We start from the raw sequence: 27,893 nt of genomic DNA on the forward strand, positions 1-27,893 counted from the left end.
CCAGTGTGCCATGAGAAAAAGAAAACAATCCAAGGCCTTTCTGAACTGACATGCCAGCTATAAAAGAAACTGCCCACTATTTCTGTGACTTACCAGACATTTGGATTTTTATTGATTGATAATAATAATAATAATTTGTTTTATTTATATACCGCTATTCCAAAGATCAAGTAAGCTAATTAGCAAGTAAGCTGATTGGTTGGTTTGTTATTTTTGACTTTGAAGATAGCTCCCAGTTGAGATAAAGGGAGGGTGGCTCAGCTTTCTAAAGGAATAAATGGAGCCTACAACAAAGTGTTGCAGTGTGGAGGGCTACAATACAGAATTCCAGCCAGCAAACTATGCTACCTTCCTTCATATTCCATCTCCTCCTCTATATGTTCACATCTCTCAACATTCAGTCAGCATCCCACGTGCACTGAGCCTCCGCAGGCCTCAAATGGCAGCATTCATAGCATTATAGAGCTGGAAGACACCACGAGGGCCATCCTGTCCAACTCCCTGCCATGAGGGAATACGTAATGGCTAGATGGCCATTCCTGATAGATGGCCATCTAGCCCCTGTTGGAAAATATCCAAAGAAAGATGCTCTATCACACTCCAGTGCAGCATATTCCACTGTTGAACAACTCTTACCATCAGGAAGTTCTTCCTAAGGTTTATGTGGAATCTCTTTTCCTGCAATTTGAACCCATTGCTCAATCTCCTAGGCTGAATCTGCTACATGTGGTTCCATGCTATCAGATTTGTAATTCGTTGCAGCACCATAGTTCTGTTGTATTAAAACCAACTCCACTCTGCCTAATAGCTGGGCCATCTCTACCTTCTGGCTACAAATAATTCCACACTAGAGAGTGGTTTGATGATAATCTGCCAGTATGAACTATTGTGTATGCATATGTGCCTTCAAGTCACCTGTTGACTTATGGCAAGCCCATATATTTCATAGGGCTTTTTTAGTCAAGGGATACGCAAAGATGATTTTGCCGATTCCTTCCTCTATGGTACCTCATATTTGTTTGTGGTCTCCCACCAAAGTACTAACCATGCCTGACCCAGCTTAGCTTCCAAAATCAGATAGGATCTGGTTGCTTTAGGATATTTAGGTTTGTGTACCCGCGGGCCGCAGGTTGCCTACCCCTTGTGTAACTAAACTACAGTGGAACCTCGCCATACGTGGGGGATCCGTTCCGGATCCTGCCGCGTATGGCGATTTCCGCCTATGCTCGAGCCCCATTGTAAACAATGGGGCTCGTGCGCGGCGGCGCGGCGGCATGGGCGTGCGCGGGGCACAACGGGCGCACGCGCCCATTCAATTGAATGGGACGCGCCGCCCCTTCCGCCCCGCGGCTTGAGCGCGTATGCTCAAGGCTGCGTATGGCGAGCATGCATATGGCAAGGTTCCACTGTATGTTTAGCGCATAGTGGGATTGTTGAAAGCTTTAAAGCAGCAACCGTGTAGTTCTCCAGATGTTGGTTTGTAATTCTCATTACCTCCCACCATTGCCTATGAAAGCAATTGCTGCCGAGAGATGCTCAGTGCATAGTTTCTGTTAGTAAAACATACTCAGTTTCAACAAAAGCATACTGTAAAACAAACTGGGTCCATTTGAAATTACTACCTTTTAATGAGAAATTTAAACAGTTGTGGAAACTATTAGTGGTTAAGAAAAGTAAAATCAGCTTGCACAGTGTTTCTGTCACTAGGATGCAATAAGGGTACATACAGGGAGGTAATGTTTCATGGCATATTCCCCTTTGGCCCCTATCCCAGTTGTGTCTGCCTCCTGTAGAATCCTGGGATTTGCAGTTGGAGGGTCATTTAGAATTCTCAGTCAGAGAGCTCTTGGACCTTACTAAACTAAAAACCCCAGAATTTCACAGATTGTTGCCATGAAAGTTAAAGTGCTATAACAATTCTATAAATAGTTCCTACTGAGGCCACTGCCACACTGCAAAAGTAATGCAGTTTTACGCTGCTTTAAGTGTCATGGCTCCATCTATAGAATCCTGGGATTTGTAGTTTCTTGAGGCACCAGAACTTTTCGTGAGAGGCGGCTAAATATCTCACAAAACTACAAATTCCAGATCCATAACATTGAACCATGGCAAGTTAAAGTGGTATCAAACTGCATGAATTCTTCAATGGAGATGCAGCCTCAGCTTCTTTATTTCATAGCATTAATTCCACTTCTTCCTGCATCTCACTTCTTGCAGCTATATAACAAGAGACAGAAGACCCCATTTTTTCCTTTTCCCCCTCTCCTTCTCTCACATTAAGAAAATTACACAAATCTGCTTTTCATGTTAATAAAAACTTTCTCTTCACAGTTATCAACCTGGTATTCAACCACTTTATACAATCCTGGAGTGTGATGGGGCAAAGGGTTATGTATGGTTCATGAAACTACTTCAGTCTGACTCCTGAATCTATAAGGTATGCCAGCTATGGAGCCTTAGAATCATAAGAAGAGACCACAAGGGCCATCCAGTCCAACCCCCCTGCCATGCAGGAACTCAAAATCAAAGCACCCCCAACTGATGGCCAACCTCTGTTTTAAAAACCCCAAGGAAGGAGAGTGTGTTCCACTGTTGAACAGCTCACACTGTCAGGAAGTTTCTCCTAATGTTTAGGTTGAATCTCTTTTGCCATGGAAGGGTGTCGCCACAAAAAGGGAACAGCACACACCAGTTGGAAGGAAAATGCCACAACTTTATTGATAACAACTATAAAGTAGGGTTGGTCTACCCAAAGCATGAGGTCTGGATCTGCCATCAACCAATCCCTGATTGACTGATGAACCCATTTGCTTGGTCATGGCCAAGTTTCAGGATGACAAAGGGGTGACTGGTTAATCGTCCATGCATACCTTTGGTAAACGGTTGATCACTTAATTGCATCACCACTCCTAGCCACTGGGGGACACAGTGCTGCCCCCACTATGGCAACACTGGGACACTCCCAGCAGTCCTGGGTCCCTGTTGGACTCCTGATCCAGAGCTACACAGCCCTGGAAACCACATCCCGCAGATCCAAGGCCTATGCTACTGCCACTGATGGCAGCCCCCCCCCCTCCCTAGGGCACCTTCTGCCAACACTACACAGCTGCAAACCCACCTCAAGAGAGTCCCAAACAAAAGTCAATATCTGAGCAGATATAGCCCATGTAGACCCTGGATCTCTACCTGCCCAGTCTCTTTATGGAGTCCACCAGAAAGCTGCATCCCGCAGTGGATGTAAAGACTCTAATGCAGAATGAGTGTTCCCAAAGTCCATTGGTGGCAGTCCTGCATGCCGCAGAGTCAGGCAAAGCACTGACACCACTTGGAACCGCGTCAGTGGGGATCCATCAGCATGAGTAAATAGAAGACCTGAGGTCTGGGTGCGGGGTGCCATGTATCTCCACAACGTTCTTTGAGCACAGGTGGGAACCATGAAGCCTTCTCAGCACAACAGATTTTCCTTTCCCATATTGGTCATATTTCAACCTGCGGAGAGCTAAACAAACAGTATTGCCCACAAAAGAAACATCCTCCCTCTGCAGTGATCTTTTGGAACCATCAGACTTGGAAGAGGGCACAAGCTCACCCACCCTGAATGACCCCAAAAAGGCCATTATGAGGGCAGCTCTAAACAAGCTGGCCTCAGCCCTGGAGTTGCAAACCTGTTCCAGCTGTTCAGAGAGCTGTGACAGGATCTTGATGCAAATAGGCCTCCTGCCATTTTTCCTACCTATATGCATCCTCCTCCAGCCCTCCAGCATGAGCAAACCCTCCAAACCTTGGAGAAGGATATACCAGCAAAGTGGACAGACATGGTCCGTCATGCCGTCCCCACCCCCTTTAGCCGAACCATGAATTGAAGAACTGTGTAAGACTATAAAGGCCAGAGGGCCTGGAGGCCCAAGGCACCAAAAAATTCAGACAGTTTGAAGATTGCCCTCTTGTAGGCTGTGAGTGGCTGGAGTGAGTGATGCCCTGTATCAAGCAGATTTCCAACCTCCTACAGATCCTCTGAGAAGGGAGTGGGCTAGGGGTCTGCTCTGGGCATCAGCTAGCGAAACCTGGCCTCCTGAAAATGAGAGACTCTGCAATGTTATTTTGAAGGCTGGGCCCTGAAAGTGATGCTTGTGTGGAGACAATGGAGCACAAAATGATGGACCAGCATCATGACCCTCTCTGACCTGAAGCTCAGGCAGTTGATAATTCTGACCACTGCCTTGTTGTCATACCAGAAGCAAAATGCCTTGTTTGCAAAATTCTTGCCTCAAATGTGGATGGCTACCACAATGAGAAAAAATTCCAGGAATGTGAGGTCACTAAGGGCCCCTTCCTCCCTGAGCCCTACTGAACACACCAGTGGCCCTGGAAGAAAACACCAAATCTGAAGCTTCCCACTGGACCTGAATGCACCTTGGGCCCTTTGTTATGCCCAAGTTTGTTAAGGGCAACCTGTTTATCCTGAGAGCGTGTAATGAAAACCTCTCCCTCCGTGGACTTATTCACAGCAGGGCTGACAAAGACATTGAGACACCAAATTTGGTTTTAAACACCATGCATGTAACATTTATTAAATCACAAAAGTAACACAAACATTGATTATCAAGAGCTCTTTCATTTGCACATTCATACAATACTCACACACACTTTCCTTCCGCTGAACATTGATCAGTTGTTCTCAAAGGTTGGGGATGACACCATTGCCACGGATGATGCCAACAAACTGGACATGAAAGTCCAGGGTCTTTATACTTTTTCTTCTCTCTGGCTCTCTTGCACTATTGCAGCCCATTACTCAATTTCCTCTTTTGGGAAGTAAGACAGGCTGTTCCAAGCAACTTGTTCTGTTCAAAGTCTCTCGTTCTGTTCAGAGAACTCCATTGTCCTGTCAGTTCCTCTTCATGGCGACTCAGGAGATAAGCACCTTCCCAGTCATGGTTTGTCACAACTGGACGGCACCCTACTTCAGCTTCCAAGTTCCTCAGACTTTCCTCGCCTCGGTTGCCAAATATCTTTGTCACATCAATGCTTTGCATGGAACCATCTTTTTTGGTTCTTCTGTGGTTCTTCAGCTCTGGGTTTTAGTCAGAACTCACACATTCATCTTACACCTTGTGGTTGGGTGGGCAGGCCCTCACATCTGCCAGACACTTTTAGTCATGCACCTGGATGGCATGGCTTGTAATTCCCTGCCAAATTAAGCAAATGGGGTGGTGATGGTGAGGTAGCAGAAGCCAGCTGACTAGCAGTTAGCCAGCTGGATATCTCTGCTGCTGTTGCAGCCTCTGGAGGGGCGGGAGGTAATTGCTCTAACTGTCATTGCTTGAAGCACGCATGAAAAGGAAGGACCACTTCCCTGATAACCAATTTGTTCTGGAAAATCTAGTGCTTTTTTGTCTATGGAGAAAAAGGAATTTGAGACTGAAAGAAATTCCTCTCAGAGGGTCAACACCTTGAAAATTAATGTGAATGAATCCCTGCAAGAGTAACCATATGAAAGAACAAGAGTGAGAGAAACAGTGTGATTGAATGTGAGAGAGAACAAATGTACATGTTGGGGGGGGGGGGCATAGAAACAGGGCCTCTTGGAAGCGGGTTCTGATTGTCTACCATCCTCAATGCCTTCAATGACTGCCCAAAGTCCTCTTTGTTCATTCTTTCACTCTTTGGGACTTTTCCAGCCCCTGCGTTGCATACCTGCCTGTCTTACCAGTCCCGAGGAACAGCTTCATATGTGCCTCCAACTGTGAGTGGAAGTCTCCAGCTGACCAGCCAGGAGACTGCAGGCACATGGTACAGGCACACATGAACCCAGGCCACATGCTCTGCTCCAGTGGCTCACAGGAAGTGATGTACTTGCACAGTTCCTCCTCAGCTGGCCAGTCCGATGTGCCAGTTGCTCAGAAGGGGAGCCACAGAGGCCACTTCTCCTCTGCCTCTGAAGGGGCCTATCTATAACCAGGTGATGGCAGTAGCCCCAAACCAGAGGTGCTGCAGGTCACGACTGCCACCAGGGGCTATTATGTTTGTTGGCTCTCCTGTGGACCTAGGGCACACTGGACTGTGTGGGCTGCTGGCTGAGGCAGCGGCAGCATCTCATCCAAATAACTGGAGCAGTGACAAGACAGGTGAAGGAAGAAGAAGCAGTGGCTCAGGTGGGCCCCGCCAGAGCCCATGATCCAGTGATCTTCTGCACTCTTCTCCTTCTCATCCTCCCTGCTCAGGCAGAGGTGGACATTCCAAGTCCTTCTCTCCTTTCTTTTCCCCACCAGGACAGAAAAGGCTCAGGAGGAGGAGGAGGAGGAGGAGGAGGAGGAAAGGAAGGATTAGAGCCTCCAAGTCTCACACACCTTCTTGAGCAACTCTCACCCCTTGGGGTCCCATTCCACAGTTTGAGAATGACTGTATTATCCCACCCCCAAACCAAGACTCAGAGCAGCTTTCAATAAGATTATCAGCAAAGACAGACAGAATACACACACACACACACACACACACAGAGTTGATTCAACTGTATCTTAATTATATAACATTTTGAATTCTTAAGCAATTTTAGAACAGAGCAATGTTTTTAAAAATACAGGACCCATCTGTTAAAAGCATTTTTCTCAGTCAGTTGCCCGAAGCCTGCCTGATTAAAATGGTCATTGCCTTTTTTTACCAAGTTCTAATTAGATTTAAGCCAGCAGTTGGTATCTGCCTTCTTCTTCTTGACTGTAAAATGAGTAAGGGAGGGTACATAAAAAACATAATGGCAGCTAAGCTACCACTGCTTAGTAGTGAAGTTCTGCTGTGGTTGAGTCACGGAAATGAGTATGTTCCAGTGCAATGTAGAGTTGAGACAGAATGGCAAAGCAACTAAGAAGGTTTGGTAAGACAATTCTTAGCTGAATCCTTCTGGGTCCTGCTTGGGTCAATGTAGAAAATTCCTAGAAGGTTAGTATTTTGAAAAGCAATGCTGTGTGATAGGCTTCCTGCCAAATTAATGATTATTTGAGAAACATAACTTTCAAAATGCTCCTCTCCAGATCAAACTGAGGGAAATTGAACTTCAGCAGTGTTCTCAGCTTTCTTCTTTGTCATGTTGTTGTTGTTTTTATCATAGCTAAAGTAGCTGATACAATTTTGTTGGTCTAAATCCCAGTTTAGCCCTAACTAGAGTCATTCCACTGTTCAACAATTTACTTATTGGATCTACCTAAACTGGAACTAACCAGCAGGATTTTAGCCATGGGCACAAGTTTGCATACTAATGCTGCTGCACTTGAGAAAGCATTTCCCTTCTTTACTCCTTTGTCTGATTAAATGAGCAGTCTTCCAAAGGATTTTGAAATAATTAAAGTTCTAGAAAGGGGCAAAGCATTTCTTCAGTTCCTTCATATAGATTTCTTAGCAAACTATCTCTAATTTATATACATATGCATTTACTGTGTATTTGACATCTCTAGAAAAGTTTAATATGGTTTATAAGTGAAAGAGAAGGGAAGCAAACATAATATAATACAAAAACCATTTTAAAAAACTCAGAAAATGAAGCCAGCTACAGCAATTAGCTGGTTTCCTTTAAATAAAATGCAGCAAGTGTTTCCATACTCAGTACAAGGATTGCTGTGTTTTTTCTTTTATAGCAGAAGCAGCCACAAAGGAGGTTATAATGAAGGCAAGGATATCTTGAGGATAGGGCTTGAAACAGAAAGCCAAAGAGGCCCCACAGCAGCATTTACAGGAAGACCCTGAAACAGGGGCCATTCACCGTATGGAAATATATCGGTGTGGAATCAGTTTATTTCTGTGAAATAAGTGCAGTCGGTGCAGTTTGCGGGGGGGAGGGGGGAGCAAAAAGCCCACTTAAGCCGTGCATTTGGCATCAGATCCCTTAGCAGTTTGTTTTTAAGAGCCACTATGATTTGCTTTGGTAGTGTGAACTCGCTACTGAATCAATTCAGGTCATGCTGCATTGCTCCTGGAGATGGAGGCATCTCCATTTTAAATTGATACAGTGGCAAATGTGAATGACAACAGGGTTAAAATGGCACAGAGAGGTTTGAGCACAGTAAATGTAATAGGAACACTGAACCGATTCTGAATTAGTTCTGAATCAGTGCAGAGATGCAAATCTCTTCGTTCAAAAAAGTAAGCATTAATGGCCCCTTAGTAGGGATGATCTACCTCATTTTAAAGTAGGTTAAGTAATATGGTTTATCATCTGAAAAGGCAGGGGAATAAAAACCACTGAATGGAGGCACAAGGAATAGCTGTTTATCACAGCAATAAAATAATTCCAGGAATTAATTCTCACAGAAAATGTAAGATTCAGTAAAACGTCTATCTCCATGACCTATTTCTGCCTTTGCCATGAATATCTGAAATGGATGTGTTTCATTTGCTCAGCTTTTACAGAGGATCAAGGTAATATCATTGCCAGATCATTTCAGTCCAGTGTTTTCTGTGTCACCTTCCCCTCTGTTACCAAATTTATTGGTGGATTATTATTTTGCAGTCTTAAAGTGCAGTTGCAACACCACTCTGTTGTCTAGTTTGGCAAGATCTACTGAGGCTTTTGTCTTTCATTTCTATGGAATTAAGTGTTGGGGGTTGACTGAAGAATCCCTTTGAAACCTAGAAGAAAAGAGGTATATAATCAGTCGTCTTGGCAAACTAAGGACTTTATGATTCCACCTGATTGTCTTACAGCAATTGCATTGTTGAAGCAAATGTGAACATACAAGTTTGAAAACAATCACTATCACACATCTCTGCAAACATGCTATTATGCTGCTTTGGCAATTCATGTCTTGTTCTTGCTCTTCTGCACCATCTCACTAACTCCACCTTCTTCCTTGTGTATGCCTGCATGTATGTCTTCTTTTTGCTGCAATTGCACAATTTACGGCAAAATGAAAAATGAAATAAAAAAATAAAATAATAGAGATAGATAAGGAAAGGGAAATGAAGTATAAGCAATTTCAGCCTGCTTGAGAATGGTGAGAGAGGGAGTGGCAGGGAAGAGAAGAGGAAGAGAATCACACTCACTCATCCTATGTGACTTTTGAAATATTGGAACTGCAGCAGAAGGGGCCTATTGCATCAGAGTCAGTAATGGAAAAGTAGCAATACTGGGGCCATTGTCGGGTTTTTTTCATCAATGGAAAGGTGCATTTCACCAATGATTAAAATGCACAGCAGCAACTGGTGAGACAAACAACTGGGCACAGGCATATGTGATATTTCATAAGAAAGAGCTCACATAGACGTGTCACTGGAGAATTGCTAAATACTTATTTCTTTTGAGAAATGTATTTTCCGAAAATTGTCTCTTTAGCACCACATCTCATTGCAGAGAGCTGTGTGGTAAAAATAACCAAAATCCTTTCAGAACCAAATCTGTAGCAGCTGCAAGATAAACAACAGTAATAGAAAACTGAAGGGCAAGATCAAAGTTCTCCTACTAGCAACACATCCTGGTTGGGAGATACTGCTACTGTCTGGAAAAGATCCCATTTCCATTGTGTACAGGAAACTGGTTTTGAAAGCTGAAGGGGGAGTGTGGAGGCCACAGTTTAAACAATAAAACTAGCGAACTGTGATTTCCAGTACAGGAAAGAGAAGAGAAAGTGCTAGATACTTCTAGTGGCTTTAAAATAGTCTGTTTAGAAATATACAACCTAAGCAGATGGAAAGCCAGCATAGTGTAGTGGTTTGAGCATTGGACTAGGATTCTGGAGACCACACTTCAAATCCTTCTTCTGCCATACAAGATCTCTGGATAACCTTGGACAAGTCACATTCTCTCAGCCTCAGAGGAAGGCAAAGGCAAATCCTCTTTGAACAAATATTACAAAAAAAATCCCCATGAGAGGTTCACGTTAGGCAAGGACGTAGCCAAGGGGGGGGGTTCTTGGGGTCCGCCCCCCTTCCATTAGAAAAATGAATGGTGTGTGCTGCTGCGCTGCTGCACCCAAGCCCCATTATAATGGTGGCACTTAGTCTGGCCCTCCCCTTCTTAAAATCCTAGCTACGTCCCTGCGTTAGGGTTACATTAAGTCAGAAACAACATGAAGGCACACAACAAGCAAGCAAGCATGGCCAATGCTATTTTCCTAATAGCATCTGCTCCTTGAAGAAGAAGCTTACCCTCCAAGGTTGCTCCATATCACGTTGCACTAATACATTTCCTCTGTGTCCACATTAAAGCTACAGTTATTTCCACATGTACTCAGAATTAAATTCCATTGAATTAAATGAGTAAGCATTCTGAGTTGATTTTGGTGTAGACATGCATAGCAATGAGGCCTAAATCTGCTTCTTTCATACTTTTTTATTAGGTATATTTTTAAAGGGGAAAACCCAGCAATCCCAAGACTTCTATTAGCTGTGATCTGCATCTATACAGCTCACCTTGAATGTCTGTTGATAAGTATGTACTGTGGCCATCACAAAACAAGATAGCATATGAGCCCATTTTGCGACATTTAAGATGAACCACTCTTTATTTGGGAAGAATGGAGAGAAACATAACTAAACTAAAATCTAGAAACAACAGCGCTGGGAAAGATATAAATATGACATGTATCATTAACCAAAAGGAGAATTTCTCACTCATATTCACTCACCATTTCAATTCATACTTTGAAATTTATATTCTGCCATTCTTGAAATAATTCCATTTTTTTGTTGGAAATTGATTTTATGAAAGTTAGTTTTTATCACCATAATCATAATTATACTGCACATGAGCTTAGGAGTGAACCCTTCTGCCCTGAACTTGGACTTATGTCTGGTTGGTCCTCCATATTCATGGATTCTTTATCCATGGATTCAACCAACCACAGTTTGAAAATATTTTAAAAATATATAAATTTTAAAAAACAAACCTTGATTTTGCCAATTTATATAAAGGACACCCTTTTACAAGCCTGAACTCTCCCTGGAAGAAAAGGTAATTAAACTGAGACTGTCATATTTTAGCCACATCAGGAGAAGGCGCAACTCACTGCAAAATAAAATAATGCTAGGAAAGGTGGAGGGAAGCAGAATGAGGAAAACTGTATGCTAGATGGATAAACTTAGGCACAGTCCAGACCAATGCTTTGCTCTGGCCTGGCCATGTACTAGGATTGCGTAGGGGTGGAGCGACTGCACGCCCCACAACCCTAGTACGTGGCAGCGGTGTAATAGTGGCAGTGCCCTGAATACATGCGTGATGCCATTGTTATGTAAGCACCGCGCGGTGTCCACACATTGATGTGCAGTGCTTACATAACGAGTGCGCCAGTGGTGCACTTGTTACACTGCCCCTGTGGCTTTAAAAGAACCCACTTTTCATGGGTCCTTTTTCTGCCTGAGGGAAGCTGTGCAGTTTGGCGGCTACGGCTTCCCTCTGGAGGAAAAACAGGCACCAGCAAGGCACCATTTTTCAGTGGTCTGTACTGCACCTTAGTTAGGGATGTCATGAGTATCAACTTGCAGGACCTAAGCAAAGCAGTGGAGGATATGTGGGCTTTGAGATGTATCATTCACAGGATCACCATGAGGCTTGGTTGACATGAGGGCAGTTAACAACAACAACATTTTACTATGTTATTGTATTTAATTGGACTTGCACATCCACTGATTTTAGTATCCATGATGGGTCCTGGAACCAAACACCAACAGATATCAAGGGCCCACTGTAGCACCATACTATCCTGAAAAACAACCAGTATTAGAAGCTTAGCAGGGTTTGGACTGAGAAGTACCTGGATAGGAGACCATCAGGAAATAACAGAAATCTCTAGTTAGAGTTAGAAATTCAGCCTAAAACTAGATGCTGCCAGGTAGAGTGGATGTTCCTAGGAAAGATGGACCAGTAGTCTGACTCAATATAATGACCCTTTGTCACTACAGAATTACAGTACCATGATTCTACTTTAATTGTCATAGCTGAATCCTACTGAAATCCTGGGAATATGATTCCTAAGTAACCCTCCCTAAACACAGGATTCCATAGTATGTTGACATGGCAGTTAAAATAGATTTGTAGTGTCACAATTATGTACTGTGAAAGGGCGTTAAAGCAAATCTCTATGTTCTTAATATATAAGAAGTAAGTACACCATCTAAAAAGCTTTGAGAATGGCGGGGGGCTGTATCACTAACACTCAATAGGTATTGGGCAGTTATTCTGTCTTTTTATTATTTTTTAATTAAAAATTTTGGTTGTTTTTTCTGGTGAACAAAAAAAGATTGAGAGAGCAGTGGGGGGAAAACGGGCTAGATAATGCAGCTTATTTTGTAGATTGCTTCAGTGAATGAAGCAATATGATAGCACAGAAATGGTCTTAGCTGGAAGTTATGTTCCAGAACATACTTCAAGCTATGTTTTGTTTGCACTAAAGATAACATGCATTCATACATGGACTTCAGTGAAAATCTTATTTGTTCAGTGTTTTTGTAAGGAAGGGAAGTGAAACTGTGAGTTTATGATGCTCTGAAGGCAAGGTTTGGTCTGTTTTTTCATAACACTACAGTGTTGTAGAAATGTATTCTTTTGTAATCTTGTTCATATGATTTCAGGGCTGTTTCTTCCTCAAAATCTTAACAGGCAGCCCTTGAAAACATATCTAAATATTACAGAATCAGAATTCACTATGTATCTATTTCCTGTATTTGAGAACAGAAGCTTTCATTATTATCTTTTCTTTTGGCATTTGGCTTCAAGATATGAATTCACAGGAAAGCACCCCTGTCTGCCCATTAACTGAACTCATTTGTCTTAATTTACTCTGACCTCCTGGTTTCAAGCAGGATGTGCCTCCACAGAAAACATTATGCTACTAGCTGATAAAAGACTCTCAATGGTGAGAAGAAAGCCTGACCCAAATTGAGGAATGGATGGATGAAAATATTGTTTCTCCTCAATACTTTTTAGAGTCAATCTTTGTATTTTTACGACCCTTCAATTCAGCTATAACTTGTTAAAGAAATTATCATTTCATCTGTGTGTATGTATTTAAAAAGTGCTTACTTTTAGAAAAAATATTGTTAAAAAGTATTTAGTAGAAAGAGATTTTTATCCAATTCTGAAGACCATTGGGATGTTTTTAGTTTGCTTTCAATGAAGTTTAACTTTTAACTTTAATTTTTAACAGTAATCTTGATGATATAATATCTAACAGGAAAAGCTGCACAGCAGAGAATATACTCTGCATGAAGAAGATCCAACAGAGAGTTTCTTGTATCTGTCCAACAGAAGAAACGTTAGAGAACTACCATCAATAAAAGCAGATAACATGGGCTAGATAAACCAAGGTTCTGGTACAAGTAGTACTTTTATTATATATACAAATGTTGGGTATTTATACTAGAAGAGTGCAATAAACTAATATAATGAACTTATGGTAAAAACAGGAATTATAACTCTAGATGCACATGGTAAGATAAAAAGTTATATTTATTGTTCCCAGGGGCATCAATAGGTTGATATATCTGGGAGGGGAATATGATTGAATGAATGAATCCTTCCAAAATCTCTAGCAATGTAACAGGATGTCCGAAGTCCACCCTTGTTCAAAGAGTCAATAAATTAGAACCATTTTTCAACAGAGCTGTTCTCTCTGGTTTATCTCATATACCTTATGTACAACGTCATCACTAATATGGTGCAGGGTGTTCAGACCGCACCAAGTAACAGCTGAAGGGAAGGTGAGACCACTGATCCCCAAAAACCTGTCTTTTGGCAGAAACGAACTGTAGCATTTGCCTGCATCCCTTTAAATCGCTGAGGAGATTATATGAGTGGGACAAGGACAATGTAAAGAAAAAGGAGAGGATCTAGGCTTTAAAAAAATTAAACTTTAATTTTTAATTTAAAAAAATATTTTTGACATTTTTTTAAAATTATTATTTTAAAATTTTCTTTCAAAACATCACACCTTACCAAATTTTCACTTTAACCATATGAAATGATGTATATATAAATCCATTTATGTTGTGCATATCGTATTGTAATTTAAAGGTATACATTTAAATTTTGCTTGTTGTTTTTGTCAGAACTATTGCCATTACACTTAATGATATATGGGGATTATGGGTTAGGAGTAACATTAGTACAACAAAGGGTAAGAATTCTGTATGATGTGGTATGGGAGGACAGCACCACCACCATCATCATCATCATCGATCTGTATTTCGGTCATTGACCAGTATAAAATAAAATAAATAAATAGAGTAAAATAATGAGATTAGAATAAGTGAACTAAATAAGTAAAATAAGTGAAATGGATAAAATAATAAGTAAAATACAATTGTTGATACAAAATCAGAGATGATTTTGTCCATCTGACATCAGATATTACCATCCATCTGAATTCAAGCATAAATCAGAAGGCAGCCAGGTCCTACCTCAAGGATTTTGCCACTGAAGCTGCTGGGCAAGTACAACCTAGCTGCAGCCCCAGTCACAGGCAAGCTCCAGCGGCCTCCTTTCGAAGCTGAGAGCTTTCTGACTTAAGAAAAATGGCCGCTGGAGCTCACCTGGGACCCAGGCTGCTACCAGGCTGTACTCACCCGGTGGCTTCAGTGGCAAAATCCTTGCGGTAGGACCCGGCTGCCTCCTGATTTAGACTTGAATTTGGATGAGGTAAGATGGGTTATTTAAGCAATGTCTAGCTAGTTAATTGTGAATGGTTTTCAGTGTCTCACCCTTTAGAATGCTAGAAATGTGGAGATTGAAGGAAAATGTCATTGCAGGGCAGAATGTTTATTTGTTTACAACATCCTCATTTTGCACCCTCCACCCATGCACCCATCCACCCAATAGCTACACAAGGGGACATCTCTCAGGAGTATGAAGATTCTAGAGCTCAAATTGTGACAGTACATACTGAACCAATGCCCCTGAGATCCAGACTCCTCTCACTCCTTTCGAATTATTGTTAGTAAAGCTGATTATTGTTTGGATGAATTTACATTCTTCCCACTTACAAGAAATGACTGAACGAGAGTCCTGCAGTTGAATGACTATCCACTACTCCCCTTGTGAATCAGCTAATGATTTAATTAACTTATTTAAATAACTTACCACTATGTTTATTTCCTGTCTTGCATCAATAATGTACCTAATTCATAAGAATGATCATAGGCATTAGGGCCAGTAGAATTAGAACCAAATAATCCTGATGATTGTGGCCTACAAAAAGGAAAGAAAGGGATATTTCAGGTGACAGTATGAACAAGGATCACTGTACTGTTCTATTTCAGTTGTTTGGACATTAGATTAAAACTCTGGAGACCATAGCCATAGAAACCTACTGGGTGACCTTGGGCCAGTCACAATTTCTCAGCCTCAGAGGAAGGCAAAGGTGAACCCCCTCTGAACAAATCTCACCATGAAATCCCTCTGATAGGATCATCTTTACGGTCATCATAAATTGGAAGCATCTTGAAGGAACACAACAAGCAAGCAAGCAAGCTTGAATAGGCAGTATTATGTACCTAACAGTATCTGCTCCTTCACAAAGCAGCTTACCCTTACAGCTCACCAAGGCTGCTCCATAACGGATTGCACTAATATGTTTCCTTTTGTGTCCACACTAAAGCTACAGTTGTATCCACATGTACCCATATATAAGTGCCATTAAATTCAGTAAGTAACAATCCCTAACATGAACAGCCCAAACAACATCTGGCCCATTCAACACAAAACCCAGGGTATATCTCTCTTACAATTGTGTAAAATAAGTTCCTGTTTGCTCCACATTTCCTGCAAGTTCAGGAGCCCATAGGCATTAGGGCAGTAATATTAGAAGCACATGTTCTGTTCCAACACAAGGCAGCTGTTTAGATGTTAAAGAGCATAGAGGACAACAGTGAGCCCTGACACCTCACAGCCTAATGGCTAAGCAGCTGAACAAGAATCCCTCAGCACCATCTTCTGTGAATGCTCCTCCAGGAAAGAACAGAGCCACTATAGAACAGTGCCACCAAGCCCCACCCCAGAGAGGTGACTCAGAAGGATACCATGGCCATCCAGTCCAAACCCCTGCTGTGCAGGAATACATAATCAAGGCACTCCTGACATATGGCCATCCAGACTCTGTTTAAAAACCTCCAAAGAAGGAGACCCCACTATACCCGAAGGCAGCAGATTCCTGTTGATAAACTCTTACAATCAAGAAGTTCTTCCTAATGTTTAGGTGTCCTAATGTTTATATTCCTGTAGCTTGAATCCATTGTGTCGTGTCCTAGTCTCTGGAGCAGCAGAAAACTGTTTAAACAGGGCCATCATGTTGCATAATACAACCATATGTATTCCTTATTCACAACAAAATAGCTAAATGAGAAATATTCTGTGGCCTTCTGTGAAATTATAAGCACCAGGATTTTGTGTTTTGCCCACTTGCCTCTGCCTAATAATGCCAGTTTGAGGTCCACCTCTTTTCTTCTGTGTTTAACTCTGCAGATCAGCTCTTGTCCAGCATGGTTTCCTGAGGTATTTGCAAAGATGCTGCGCATAACAGATACAGTGCCATTGGGATTTGTGATCAGGTTTTCATTCGTTTTGTGTCCTGGTGGAAGCCATGAGATAGAAGGGCGTGGGAAGCCGGATGCAAAGCAGGTAGCATTTGTATGTCTATCAGAAGTTTTGTAGTATATAAAGATGCTGAGGTGGGCTGTATAACACAAACAACAACAAAGCTCTTTAGCATGAAGATCTCAGGTTGGCAATGAAATAACTGAAACACTTTCCTATCACACAGGGGGCCACAAGCTCTTGAATGTACCCAGATGATAAGTCAAACTACAGAAATAGAAAACATGTAACTGTAGGGTAAACATCCTTCAACACTATGGAGATTATCACATGGGAGAGGAAAGTGTCCTTCCCCCATGCTTAAATCACATTAATTGCACAATCAGGTGGAAGATTATCACACACCCATGCTCTTATCCCTTTCTTCTCCTGTCTGTAAACAGTAATGGACCTGTCGTTGGATATTAATGGGAGTTCCCGTTAATACTCAATGAAGGTCCATTACTGTTTACAGATGGTAGAAGAACAGGACAAGTGCACAGGGGTGTGATAATCTCCCCCCCCCCCCCGATTGTGCAATTAATGCTATTTAAGCATAGGAGAAGGACACTTTTCTCTCCTATGTGATAATCTCTTAAGTGCTGTGGTGTGCTGTTCTTTATACATTACTAAGAAACATCCCTGGCTTTATTCCAGTTGACTTCAATGAGTTAGCTTATGATATGAATGAAACAAAACCAGTCCTTGTATGTAATTAGTTTTATACCATGTTCCATGCAAAGCCAGAAACTTTCCAAAGGGGGTGGGGGGTGGGGAGAAAGCTAAAATTTGTGAATATGAATTTTCACAGAATGTTGAGATGTCAGCCTAAGTCTAAATATCAAGCCTGGGAAAAATCAATTCAGTTATGCATTGTAGAGCAAGTGATGCAGAAATTTAAAGTGTTTGCTCCAGAAGTATCTGAAGTACTGTATTTTCCGGCGTATAAGACGACTGGGCATATAAGACGACCCCCAACTTTTCCAGTTAAAATATAGAGTTTGGGATATACTCATCGTATAAGACTACCCCTCTTCCAACACACACCAAATAAAAAAAAATAAAAATCAGATTTGATTTCAATATGGTAATTTTAATTCAAATGACATGCAGGTACTTAGCAGGAAACCTTGTTGTATACAAAGCCTGCTTGGATTGGTCAGCTCTCCCTGCCTGCCCAGCCCTCCCTGTCTCCAAGACTATTAGAGCGGTAGCTGCTTTCATACGATCGTCACATACAGTGGGGATGTGGCTGCAGCCATTTTTGAGCTCCCTTGACCATATGCGGTGACCGCAGATTCTCCAGTCCGGCTCAGAAGTTTCAGCACCTGCCCTATAAGATGACACCCGGCGTATATGACGACCCCCAACTTTTGAGAAGATTTTCCTGGGTTAAAAAGTAGTCTTATACGCCAGAAAATACAGTAGTTGAAAAGATGCATCCAAAACTTGACTATAGTTTTTGTTTGGGTTCCATTAAATAACACATCAGGTCTGATCATTCAGTGATCAAGCATATAGATTTGTATAACATAACAGCCAAACAGAGAAAGATGCACATTTTATAGATGTGGAATAGTCCAGCATCCTAAACAGCAACATCTGGATAAAACTCAGACACATATTTCAAAGAAACTGAAATAATGGCTGCACCCACGTACACACACCATATGCGTGCATCTATAAGTTGAAAAATGTGTGCCTAAAATTTGAACCCCCAAATCCTGGATCGATTTACATATGGGGGGGGGTGACTGCTGCTTCTTTAAGAGTAAAAGAAACATCAATCACACATATACACATACTATCTCTCAGGAAGAATGTTCTCACCATCTTCCGTAAGAAGACAAGTGGGCTGGTTGCAAGCAACTAAGGATGGGTGAGTGGTGAAGAGTCCATCAGGGGAAAGCCTACTGTAAACATAGGTTTCTAGGTGGGCTTGAAGAGGCAAAGGGTGGCCATGTTTTTCCACCCCATCCCCAGGTAAAATCGATCCACCGGGGTCACTTTGGTGTTTGCCCACTGCAGCAAAAAGCTACTATGGATCTGAGGAGCTCCAAAGTTTGACCCTCAACTTATCCACAGGTCATACCAAAATCTATAGTTTTGGCCCCAAAATCTGCCCACAACTTATATATGACATTGACTTATAGTCGAGAATATATGGTGTGTGTGTGTAGGTTGGGTCTCTCTTTTCCAAAATGCTTTGCACTACAAGTATTTCGGATTTCACATTTATTTTTATTTTATTTTATTTCATTTTGGATTTTGGAATACCTATTTATTTATAAGTACAGAATTAGATGTCTTGGAAATGGGCCTAAGTTTAAACACAAAATTCATTTATGTTTCATATACACATTATACACATAGACGGAAGGTAATTTTATATAGTATTTTTAAAATAATTTTCTGCATGAAACAAAATGTGTGTACACTGAACCATCAGAAAGCAAAGGTGTTGCTATCTCAGACAACCATGAAAAAAAGATTTGGTTTTGGGAATATTTTGCAATTCCAGATAAGGGAGACTTCGTGTGTGTGTGTGTGTGTGTGTGTGTGCGGTCTATACCTTTTTGCTGCAAAAACTGAAGTTTTCTAAGGAATTTCTCAGGGATAATATGTATTACAAATGAATGAGAAATTCATCCCAATTATATAACTGGATTTATCCAGTTCCTGGATAAGAATCTTAGACTGTGTGATGGGTTTAAATGCAATTTGTGGTTGGAAATCTATAGATTTTTGATCTTGCAATGCTAAAGAGAAAAATGTGTTTGACAGCATGTCAAACACATATTTAAAATGTATGAGGAAAACAACATGCAAAATTTAGTCAGTGGTGCATGCGGACATAAATATGTACAGTTGGGGGAAATAATGTGCACTTTTAAAAGATATACAAAAATGCACTTTTGTAAAAAAAAAATGCCACAAGACATGTATTTTTAAAAAAGAAAATACATACTTTTGAAAAATTCACAGAAAAAATATGAATGAGGATGCATGAAACTGGGCTTTTGTCAGATTTTATTGTGGGTTATTGTTTTATTAAGTTAATTACTTTTTCTTATAATTTTTAAAAAACAACCACAACATTTTTGGCCTAAATTTATTAGCTTCTTTTCTTCATTTATTTTTAAAATACTAATCCTTTCTAAAATTCCAGCTCTGCAGCTTTCTATGAGTCAAATCAAAAGTATGATTTTTTTATGTTCTCATCCTTTCCTTGAGGATGAACTTTTTGCTGAAATACCTCCCCTAACATAAATCCAAACTGATCATGCTTAGCTAAGACCTGTAATATATATTTTTTGCATCAGCAGAGTAGAAGGAAGTCTAACATGAGATCATAAGCACAATGTAATTGTAGCTAATGTAGGAGAAGTGCCACATTCACAAAAATACTCTCTTCTGACTTACTGTAAACAGAAAGACAGGGCTTTCCTGTGACAGATCCTAAAGGAAATGTATTAAATATGCATCGGTAGCACCCATCATCTTGGATACTAGCATTCCAAAAGGTGATCGCAGTATCATTGACTCCTAAAACTGTGAAATTGATTTGATGATTGTATGGTGGGAGGATATTTGGACCTTTTCCATTTTGATATGTTGCCATATTTACAACACTTCCATTCATTTCTTTCTGCCATGTAACTTGAATAGTGTCATACAGCTTTGATAATGTACATCTCAAAGTAACTCTGCCACCAACTTCCACATCTTTGTTTTTTGTAATTATTTCACCTGTGGCAACAGACATAGAAATATCATTATTGGTCATTGTCATTTAGGTCTAAAAATTACACAAACACAGCAAAATTTAAAAAATAAATAAACCAACAGCACAGTTAGTCTGTTTTGAAATAGAAAATGGAAGGGTGATAGAGGGGGAAAAGCAGAGAATCAGACCCCCTCATGGCACTGACTGCTATAATGCTGGAACTGCAGCAAAGATATGTATCACAAGGAGGGGAGACTTAAAAGCAGTGCAGTTGCGTGAAAGAAGAAAGATGTGATAAGAAATATTTTCAAACTGGCAAGTTCCCACTTTCTTTCAAAACACAATTGCCATGAGACACAAGTCTGGTATGATAATGTCCTTAGAGTAAAATAATTGAGCAAAGGTGGGTTCATCTGTTTCCCCATGTTCCCTCCTTTCCTAGGCTAACAAGGGGTTTTGAAACTTTCATTTCCAGGTTTGATTAAATACAAGTTCCCATATTATCTGAAACTGTCAAACTGGAATGAAATTTAACTTTAATTTGAGGAGCACTAGCATGGTTTAGTGGTTTGAGTGCTTTATCGGGCCTCTGGGGGTCAACTTTCAACTCCCTTCTCTGTCATGGAAATGCACAGGGCAGGTCACACTATTTCAGAGGAAATAATAGTAGCCTTCCACTAAATAAATCTTGCCAGGGAAACAACAAGATAGAGCCACCATAAGCTGGAGTTCACTTGAAGATACATAACAACAAAAATGGTTTGTTAACATAGTCCATCCTCAAAACAAGAAGATGGTTTGTTTCACCTCTAACATTGGTGTGTGTGTGTGGGGGGGGGGGGTATTTGAAAACTTCTCTGCAACTGAGTCCACAGATGCTGATCTCTTGAACTCTGTGGCTTCAGTACAGAGAGAAGAGAAATGCTAAATTACACTTTGGGCTCACATCAATCAAGATTTTGCCATCAGTTTGCCCTCTTTTCAGTTATCTCTTCTCACCAAGTCACGTCTTGACTCAGAAAGTGTGCTGCAGAGACTGTTCATGCTTTGCAAGGCTATCCTATGCCTATTTATGGGTGCTACATTGATTCCCCCCCCCCCCCCAAATGAGCTAGAATTCATTTTCTTAATTTCAAGCAGCTGAAAACCTTCTGATTTCCCCTAACTGCTTTCAAATATCAACTTCCTGACAACTAAGCCCTGATTAACTCATTCTGCTATACTGTGCTTGGTAGGTGCTTTTCGTTAGGTAAAGAAATTGATCATCTGATATTGTGAATCAGCAACAAAATGTTGGCAGAGAGAGTTCTCCACTTAGTGGGCTGCCTTGAGTCTCTTAAGCTGGTCTGCCTTCTGTCACTAAGTTTGAAGAAAATGGTAACTGCCAGTCCAACTGGCTTTTGTACCTAAAAATAGAATGGGGTGCTGTCATACCATGTACTGACATGTCTTCACCTGACCCTGGGGTGAGTTTTCATGTCCCAAAATGTGCCAAAAGACTGGAAATAGATATGTCTTCTGAATGAAATATGCTCAAAAAGAGAGTGAGGCTGCTGAACAGGCACATGCTTACCCATCTGTTTCACTTCACACAAGAAAGGAAAGGGAACCATGTGATACATAAAATATTATACTGCATTTGTGACAGTAGTTCCTACACAATAAAAACTTTTCTGATATTAAAACAGAATAGTCAAATCATATTAGACTTACCTTGTACCCTACAGAGCTCTATAAGTATGATACATATAGTCAAGTTCTGGAAAGTCCAAAAGGAACAATTACCTTCATTCACCTTGGAAAAGGAGAGAAAAAAGAACTCTTGTTGTAGAATCACATAGATACTATTTGCTTTCATAGCAATCATATTTTATGGTTTTATATAAATCCCACATATGTAAGAATAAGGATGAAGTGCAGTGGGCCCTTGTTATCTGCTGGGGTTTGGTTCAAGGATCCCTCGTGGATAACAAAATCTGTAGATGCTCAAGTCCCATTAAATACAATGGCCTAGTAAAATGGTGTCCATTATATAAAATGGAAAAATCAAGGATTGCTATTTGGAATTTACACTTTTTTGGAATATTTTCAAGCTGTGGATGCTTGAGTTCTTGGATAAAACATCTGTGGATAAGGAGACCCAACTGTATTATAGAATTCCCCCAAAGAAAAAACAACAACAGTTAGATGCCTATCTTAGAATTTAAAGTAAATGTAAAGGTATTCCCCATCGACAAGGCTATCAAGTCGTGTCTACCCATAAGGGGACGCTCATCTCCGTTACTAAGATGAAGAGCCAGCATTGTCAGGGACTATGCTGTGATCTTCTGGCCAGCATGATTGCACAGAATTCTGTTTACCTTCCCACTGAAGTGCTATCTATTTATCTACTTGCATTTGCATGCTTTCAAACTGCTAGGTTGGCAGAAGCTGGGACTAGTGATAGGAGCTCATTCCATCATGCAGCACCCAAGCCTCAAACTGCCAACCTGCCGATCTTGCAATCAACAGATTCAGTGTCTTAACTACTTGAGTCACCACATCCCTGTCTTAGAACTTACAAGTATCAGATTTGAGTGGTCCTAAGGCAAATAATTTGTCATATCTTAGAATATACATATGACAAATTATTTGCCTTAGGACCATTCAAATGTCAAAAATTACCTTTTGCACCTTGAAGACAAGTACATTTATTAAAGCATGAACTTTTGTGAATGATTACCCGCTTCATATGATGCATGATGTGTTATCCCAGATGTTAGGTGTATATGCAGTAGATATGGCAGGGAGCAGGACTGTAGACCATGAGGCCAGAGACAAATTGAATGCAGAAAGCAGAGATAGTAACAATTACTTTATTAACACTGTGTGCAAAGGGATTGTGTAGCCCCTTTGAGACTGAAAGAAAGAAGCTTGTAGCATGAACATCGTCTCTGTTCAAGCACCTAAATATGTTATGTTATGTTGTTAAATTTGGAAATAAATTCAATAAATAAATGAATGGTTTATTTTATTATTGAAGATGAGTGGAAATCAAGCTGAGAGAAAATAAGAATAAGCCATGAGTTCATAGCAGAACCAGGATCTGAAATGGGCACTGCCTACTTCATGGCACAGTGCCACTACACTAATCCTTGAAAATGATTGAACACTTACAAATGTTTAAGAAACAGAGTTATTATGAAAGGGAAATGAGTCCATTGTTTAGAAAAGGTCTTGAAGGAACATGAGACTAAGGAGGGGATTTTAGCAACAGGATGAGAGAAGGAAGCATCTGGAGAAAAAATAACAAGGAGGGAACAAAATAATTTGCAAAGAAAAATAAAATGGGATATGATTAGTTTCTGCCTGGAAGGATACTTAAAAATACCACTTTAGAGGTACTCTGAAGAGGCCAAGAATGAACAAGAAAGAGAGCCCTCCCTCCATGATAACTGTCATCCTTCGGCCTGTGAGGGAGTGAACAGGCAGGCCCAGCTCCACCAGGGCTAGCCTGAAGAAGAAGAGCCCTCCCTCCAGGCCATCTGCCTTGGTCCAGGCCTCAGAAGGAGAGAGTAACCACTGGACCTCATCCCCTTTCCCACCACCATTCCCTTCTCCTTTTGTGTCGTGTCTTTTGGATTGTAAGCCTGAGGGCAGGGAACCGTCTGATTAAAAATAATAATTGTAAGCCGCTCCGATAGCCTTTAGGGCTGAAGGGCGGGGTATAAATACCATAAATAAATAAATAGTAAGGTAAATAGTATACATTTTCTCTACATCTAGCTCTATTTAGATATTAGATGCTGAAACCCTTGAACATGAAGTTCTTGAACTTTCTTGCAGGTAGTAAATGCATGAGTGATCCACCACAGGTTAATCCCCACATACAGAGCTTCAAAGAGAAGACATATACTTTAACCCTATAAATTTTAAATCCATTTCTTTGAGTGGGATTTGTGTTTGTATAATACCTCTGGTCTTGCACAGGGATTAAAAGGCATTCAAGGCATATTGTTCTGGCACCCAGCTATACTCTTTCCTTTGGTTTCCAAATCAAAGCCTCCTCTCACTCTTCTCAATTGTCTACATTGCCAACTTTGAATAAAATGAACATAGGAACCATGTTTTCTTGATTTCAATGACATGACCAATTAAATGTGGTTGTAATCATCACTAATCCCAATAAGATTTATATGTAAGCATTTACTACCTAAGACTAATAGAATTCAGTAGGATTCATACCATATTTGTAACCATGCTTATTGGAAACAAGATCATTCCATTCAGAGGGGGGTTGCCTTTGCATCTCTCTGAGACTGAGAGTGATTTGCCCAATGTCACCCAGTGGGTTTCCATGGCTGAACAGAGATTTGAACCCTGGTCTCCAGAACTGTAGTCCAATTCTCAAACCACTATAACACACTGACTCTCAGTTCTTCTTTAAATACATCAATATTAATTGACACAAATCCATTTGTTAGTTTCAGTAGTTAAAGTAGTCCTACTGAATCATTTCTTGAATGGTGACTCAACACATATTTAAATTCCATTCATTCAATGATTTGGCCCTAGCTGGGACTAACAACAAGATTGTGCCTCAAATCTTCCACAAGGTATATTATATTTTAAAATCCAATGTGCATACATTCACACAAGAGCTACCGGAATGGTCCAAAAATATTCTAAGGCTTTCATTTTATGTATTTTATCTAAGAAGAGGCCCCACTGAAAACAATATTATTTCCTTCTCACTTAACATGCATGGGATTAGGCTTCATGGCTGTTTCCACATATAACTCCATTTTTTTCACTTCTTATGCCCATTTGCTTGTAAAGCTCAGCTTTATCACCTTTGTTTTCTCCTACATTCCAGTTTTCTGAGTCTTACATTTTCCCCTCCCAGATGTGTACACGAATGTGCAAATTTTGGAGAGTTTTTATCAAAATCATACTGAAACAAGATTTTCATACATCAACACAGGCCAAATTCAAAATATACAAACTGTTCTCAGGATGGAAACAACCATGTTTTACCCATCTGTCACAGCTGTTAAAAAGGAGAATTCTGTTAAGCGAGAATGTGGCAACATTAATTTAACCCTGCAAATACAATTGAATGCATGGGATTCAAACCCAAATATTTAAGAATGAAGGAATCAAATCTCAGCAATCATTAAAGAACCTATCATTTTTTTTACCCACTCCATTCCTTAGCTCATATCTGAAATGCATCATCTATAGATTCCTTGGAAAGCTTTCTACTGTCTTGCTTTGTGTCAGGCACTGACATTTACTGTCACAGAAGTTGTAATCCTACACCCATTTACTTAAACTCAATTGCACTGAGAGTACTTAACAGAATGTCTTCCCCAGTTCAAACATTGCTTCTTTGGATTGTTTTTCACATATAATATTTTTTTTTAAAATCTTTCCCCTCTCTTGAACTATTTGAATGCAGAAGGGATATTCAACGGAGACTGTAAAAGTCTCATGTTCCCATTACAGACTAATTCGGGGGGGGGGGGGGGGGGTCAACTAAAGCTTCATGTGAAAGAATTGCACATTTGCCTATTCATTTCACCAAAGCAGATTCTGATTTTCCCTTCTCCATATCCACCAAACCAAGGCCAGTCTTGTGCCCCAATATTGTATTACACAACAAAATACATCTTACCTTGGGATGCATGTTACTATAGTGTGGAAGGAAGAGTGCATCTGAGTACAGCTGCTGCTTCCACCTAAAAGCTTAGAAGAAGCCATAGGTTGGACAGAGAAATAACAGTCAACATCTGCCCTTCCTACAGTCTTGTAGAGCTCCTCCCATTGAATTGTGATTCCTGGTACAGGAATAGTACAGATTTAGGCAAGTGAAGTATAAATCAATCCTCCAGTTTTATGCACAAAGAGAGATCAAACTATGCAAAACAGAACATAAGAACAGATGCATTATTTTATATACATGCCATTAAGGCCAAACAAACATTACGAAGCAGTAACTAAAAAAGCCTGTGGAATCTGAAGCAGTGATTTGATGTATCCCCTCCTCTTTTGTCGTGTTCCCAATGTCACATTTAAATCTTGCATTCTGTCCAAAGGGATGTAAGGCTGTTAAGAAAAGAAAGGGTACCTATATAAAAACAAAACAATGCATATTATCATTTGGGCACCAAATAAGATTGCATGTGTACAAGGATAAATACATCCAATAAAATAAAATACCAGTGTTGCCCTTCTGTTGCTCTGTGCTATTAAAACTGGTATAATTTTGAACAAACGCCAGAGGATATTATAAACAGAGTAAGCAGTACTTTCTATGGAGCTGAGCTATTTCTGAAGAACAGAAGATCAGGGATATTAGAGCTACCGTACAACATTCTTGAACCTCCACTGCTCAGAACAGGGGTGGGGAAAATGTGACTTGCAGACCATATTTCATCCTTAGTTATGCTTTCCCCCTTACATCCCTTGACTCTCCTCCCTTTTTGAAAAAAAGAGTAACAAATTGTTGCCTGGAGGAACAGTTCCAGAGATAAATGGGAGACAAAATAAGAATTCTGCTTATCATAATCACATTTATTCTGAAATTAAGATTCAAAACACCCTGCAGAAATAATCCAGTTTGAGACTGTTTTAACTGCCCTGGCTCAGTTCTAGGGAATTCTGGGAATTGTAGTTTGTTCTGGCACCAGAGTTCTCTAACAGAGAAGGCCAAATGTCTCACAAAACTACAGTTTCCAGAATTCCCTAGCATTGAGCCAGGGCAGTTAAAGTGGTCTCAAATTGGATTATTTCTGCAGGGTGTTTTGAACCTAAGATTAACTCACTGGGACTCACCTCTGGGTAAATTACACCCTCTGCATTATTTAGAATTTGGTACACATTTTATTTAGTGTTTGCTAAGTGTGCAGACCATTAACATATAGTGCCTCATCAATCATTGCAACTGACTGTTAAAGTAGCCCAGTATTAATCATTCTATATTTTCAGCAGGATAGGGGAGATAGAGCTACCCAGATTGTTCATGGATAAGATGTGATGTGAACCAGAGAGATTCATTATGGAGATTATTGCACAGGAAATCCGCACCAGTATAGATATGGGTTGTAACCATCTGGAACATATCTTATCGCACAGCTGGAGCCCAGGCAGTAGGCAGCCCATATCTAACCTGGGCTTCTCCAGCAACCTGTCAAGAATGGAAAAATCCTATTAATTAAAAGCTGCTAGAGAAGCTTGGGTTGGATATGGGCCGCCTACTGCCTGGGCTCCCTGACCATGCAATAAGAACCATTCCAGAAGGTCACAACCTGCATCTATCCCAGCACAGATTTCCTGTCTGATAATCTCCTATGTCACACTTTTTAACTACAATACCATGGCAGCTTTACATTAGCAACTGGAATCATAAGTGGATGAATTGCTTCTAAGAACAGCAAAAGTCTGCAGAAGTTTCTAAACATTCTAAATACTCAAGTAGAGTTTTAAAGCTTTAAATAATTGGATATTTGAGCATTGCTCTGGATCATGATCCTTAGAATCACAGAATCATAGAGCTGGAGGAGATTACAAGGACCATCAAGTCAAACCCTCTGTCATGCAGGAACACAGAATCAAAGCACCCCTGACAGACGG

At 40.6% G+C, this 27,893-nt stretch overlaps 1 protein-coding gene across 1 annotated transcript; it reads right to left on the minus strand.

The window, feature by feature from the left end:
* Nucleotides 1-7,372: 7,372 nt before the first annotated feature.
* Nucleotides 7,373-26,024, minus strand: CD200 (CD200 molecule). Its single transcript, XM_089508153.1, has 6 exons — nucleotides 25,936-26,024; nucleotides 21,993-22,074; nucleotides 19,976-20,302; nucleotides 16,383-16,652; nucleotides 15,062-15,169; nucleotides 7,373-8,619 (listed from the first exon to the last, which is right to left on the minus strand). The coding sequence occupies exons 1-5, from the start codon at nucleotides 25,945-25,947 to the stop codon at nucleotides 15,099-15,101; spliced, it is 762 nt and encodes a 253-aa protein (XP_089364279.1). The 5' UTR covers nucleotides 25,948-26,024; the 3' UTR covers nucleotides 7,373-8,619; nucleotides 15,062-15,098.
* Nucleotides 26,025-27,893: the final 1,869 nt, after the last annotated feature.

This window comes from Sceloporus occidentalis, unplaced genomic scaffold, assembly GCF_023333645.1.
Source record: "Sceloporus occidentalis isolate IW3139 unplaced genomic scaffold, rSceOcc1.0.p SCAF_2, whole genome shotgun sequence".
Taxonomy (NCBI): Eukaryota; Metazoa; Chordata; class Lepidosauria; order Squamata; family Phrynosomatidae; genus Sceloporus; species Sceloporus occidentalis.

Bases quoted from the DNA above. Each gene is read 5' to 3' on its own strand.
- CD200 (XM_089508153.1), bottom strand. The intron at 20,303-21,992 runs GTAAGTCTAATA...CTGTTGCCACAG, and splicing joins AGAGCTCTGTAGGGTACAAG to GTGAAATAATTACAAAAAAC. The intron at 16,653-19,975 runs GTAAGTCAGAAG...TGTGTTATACAG, and splicing joins GCCCTGTCTTTCTGTTTACA to CCCACCTCAGCATCTTTATA.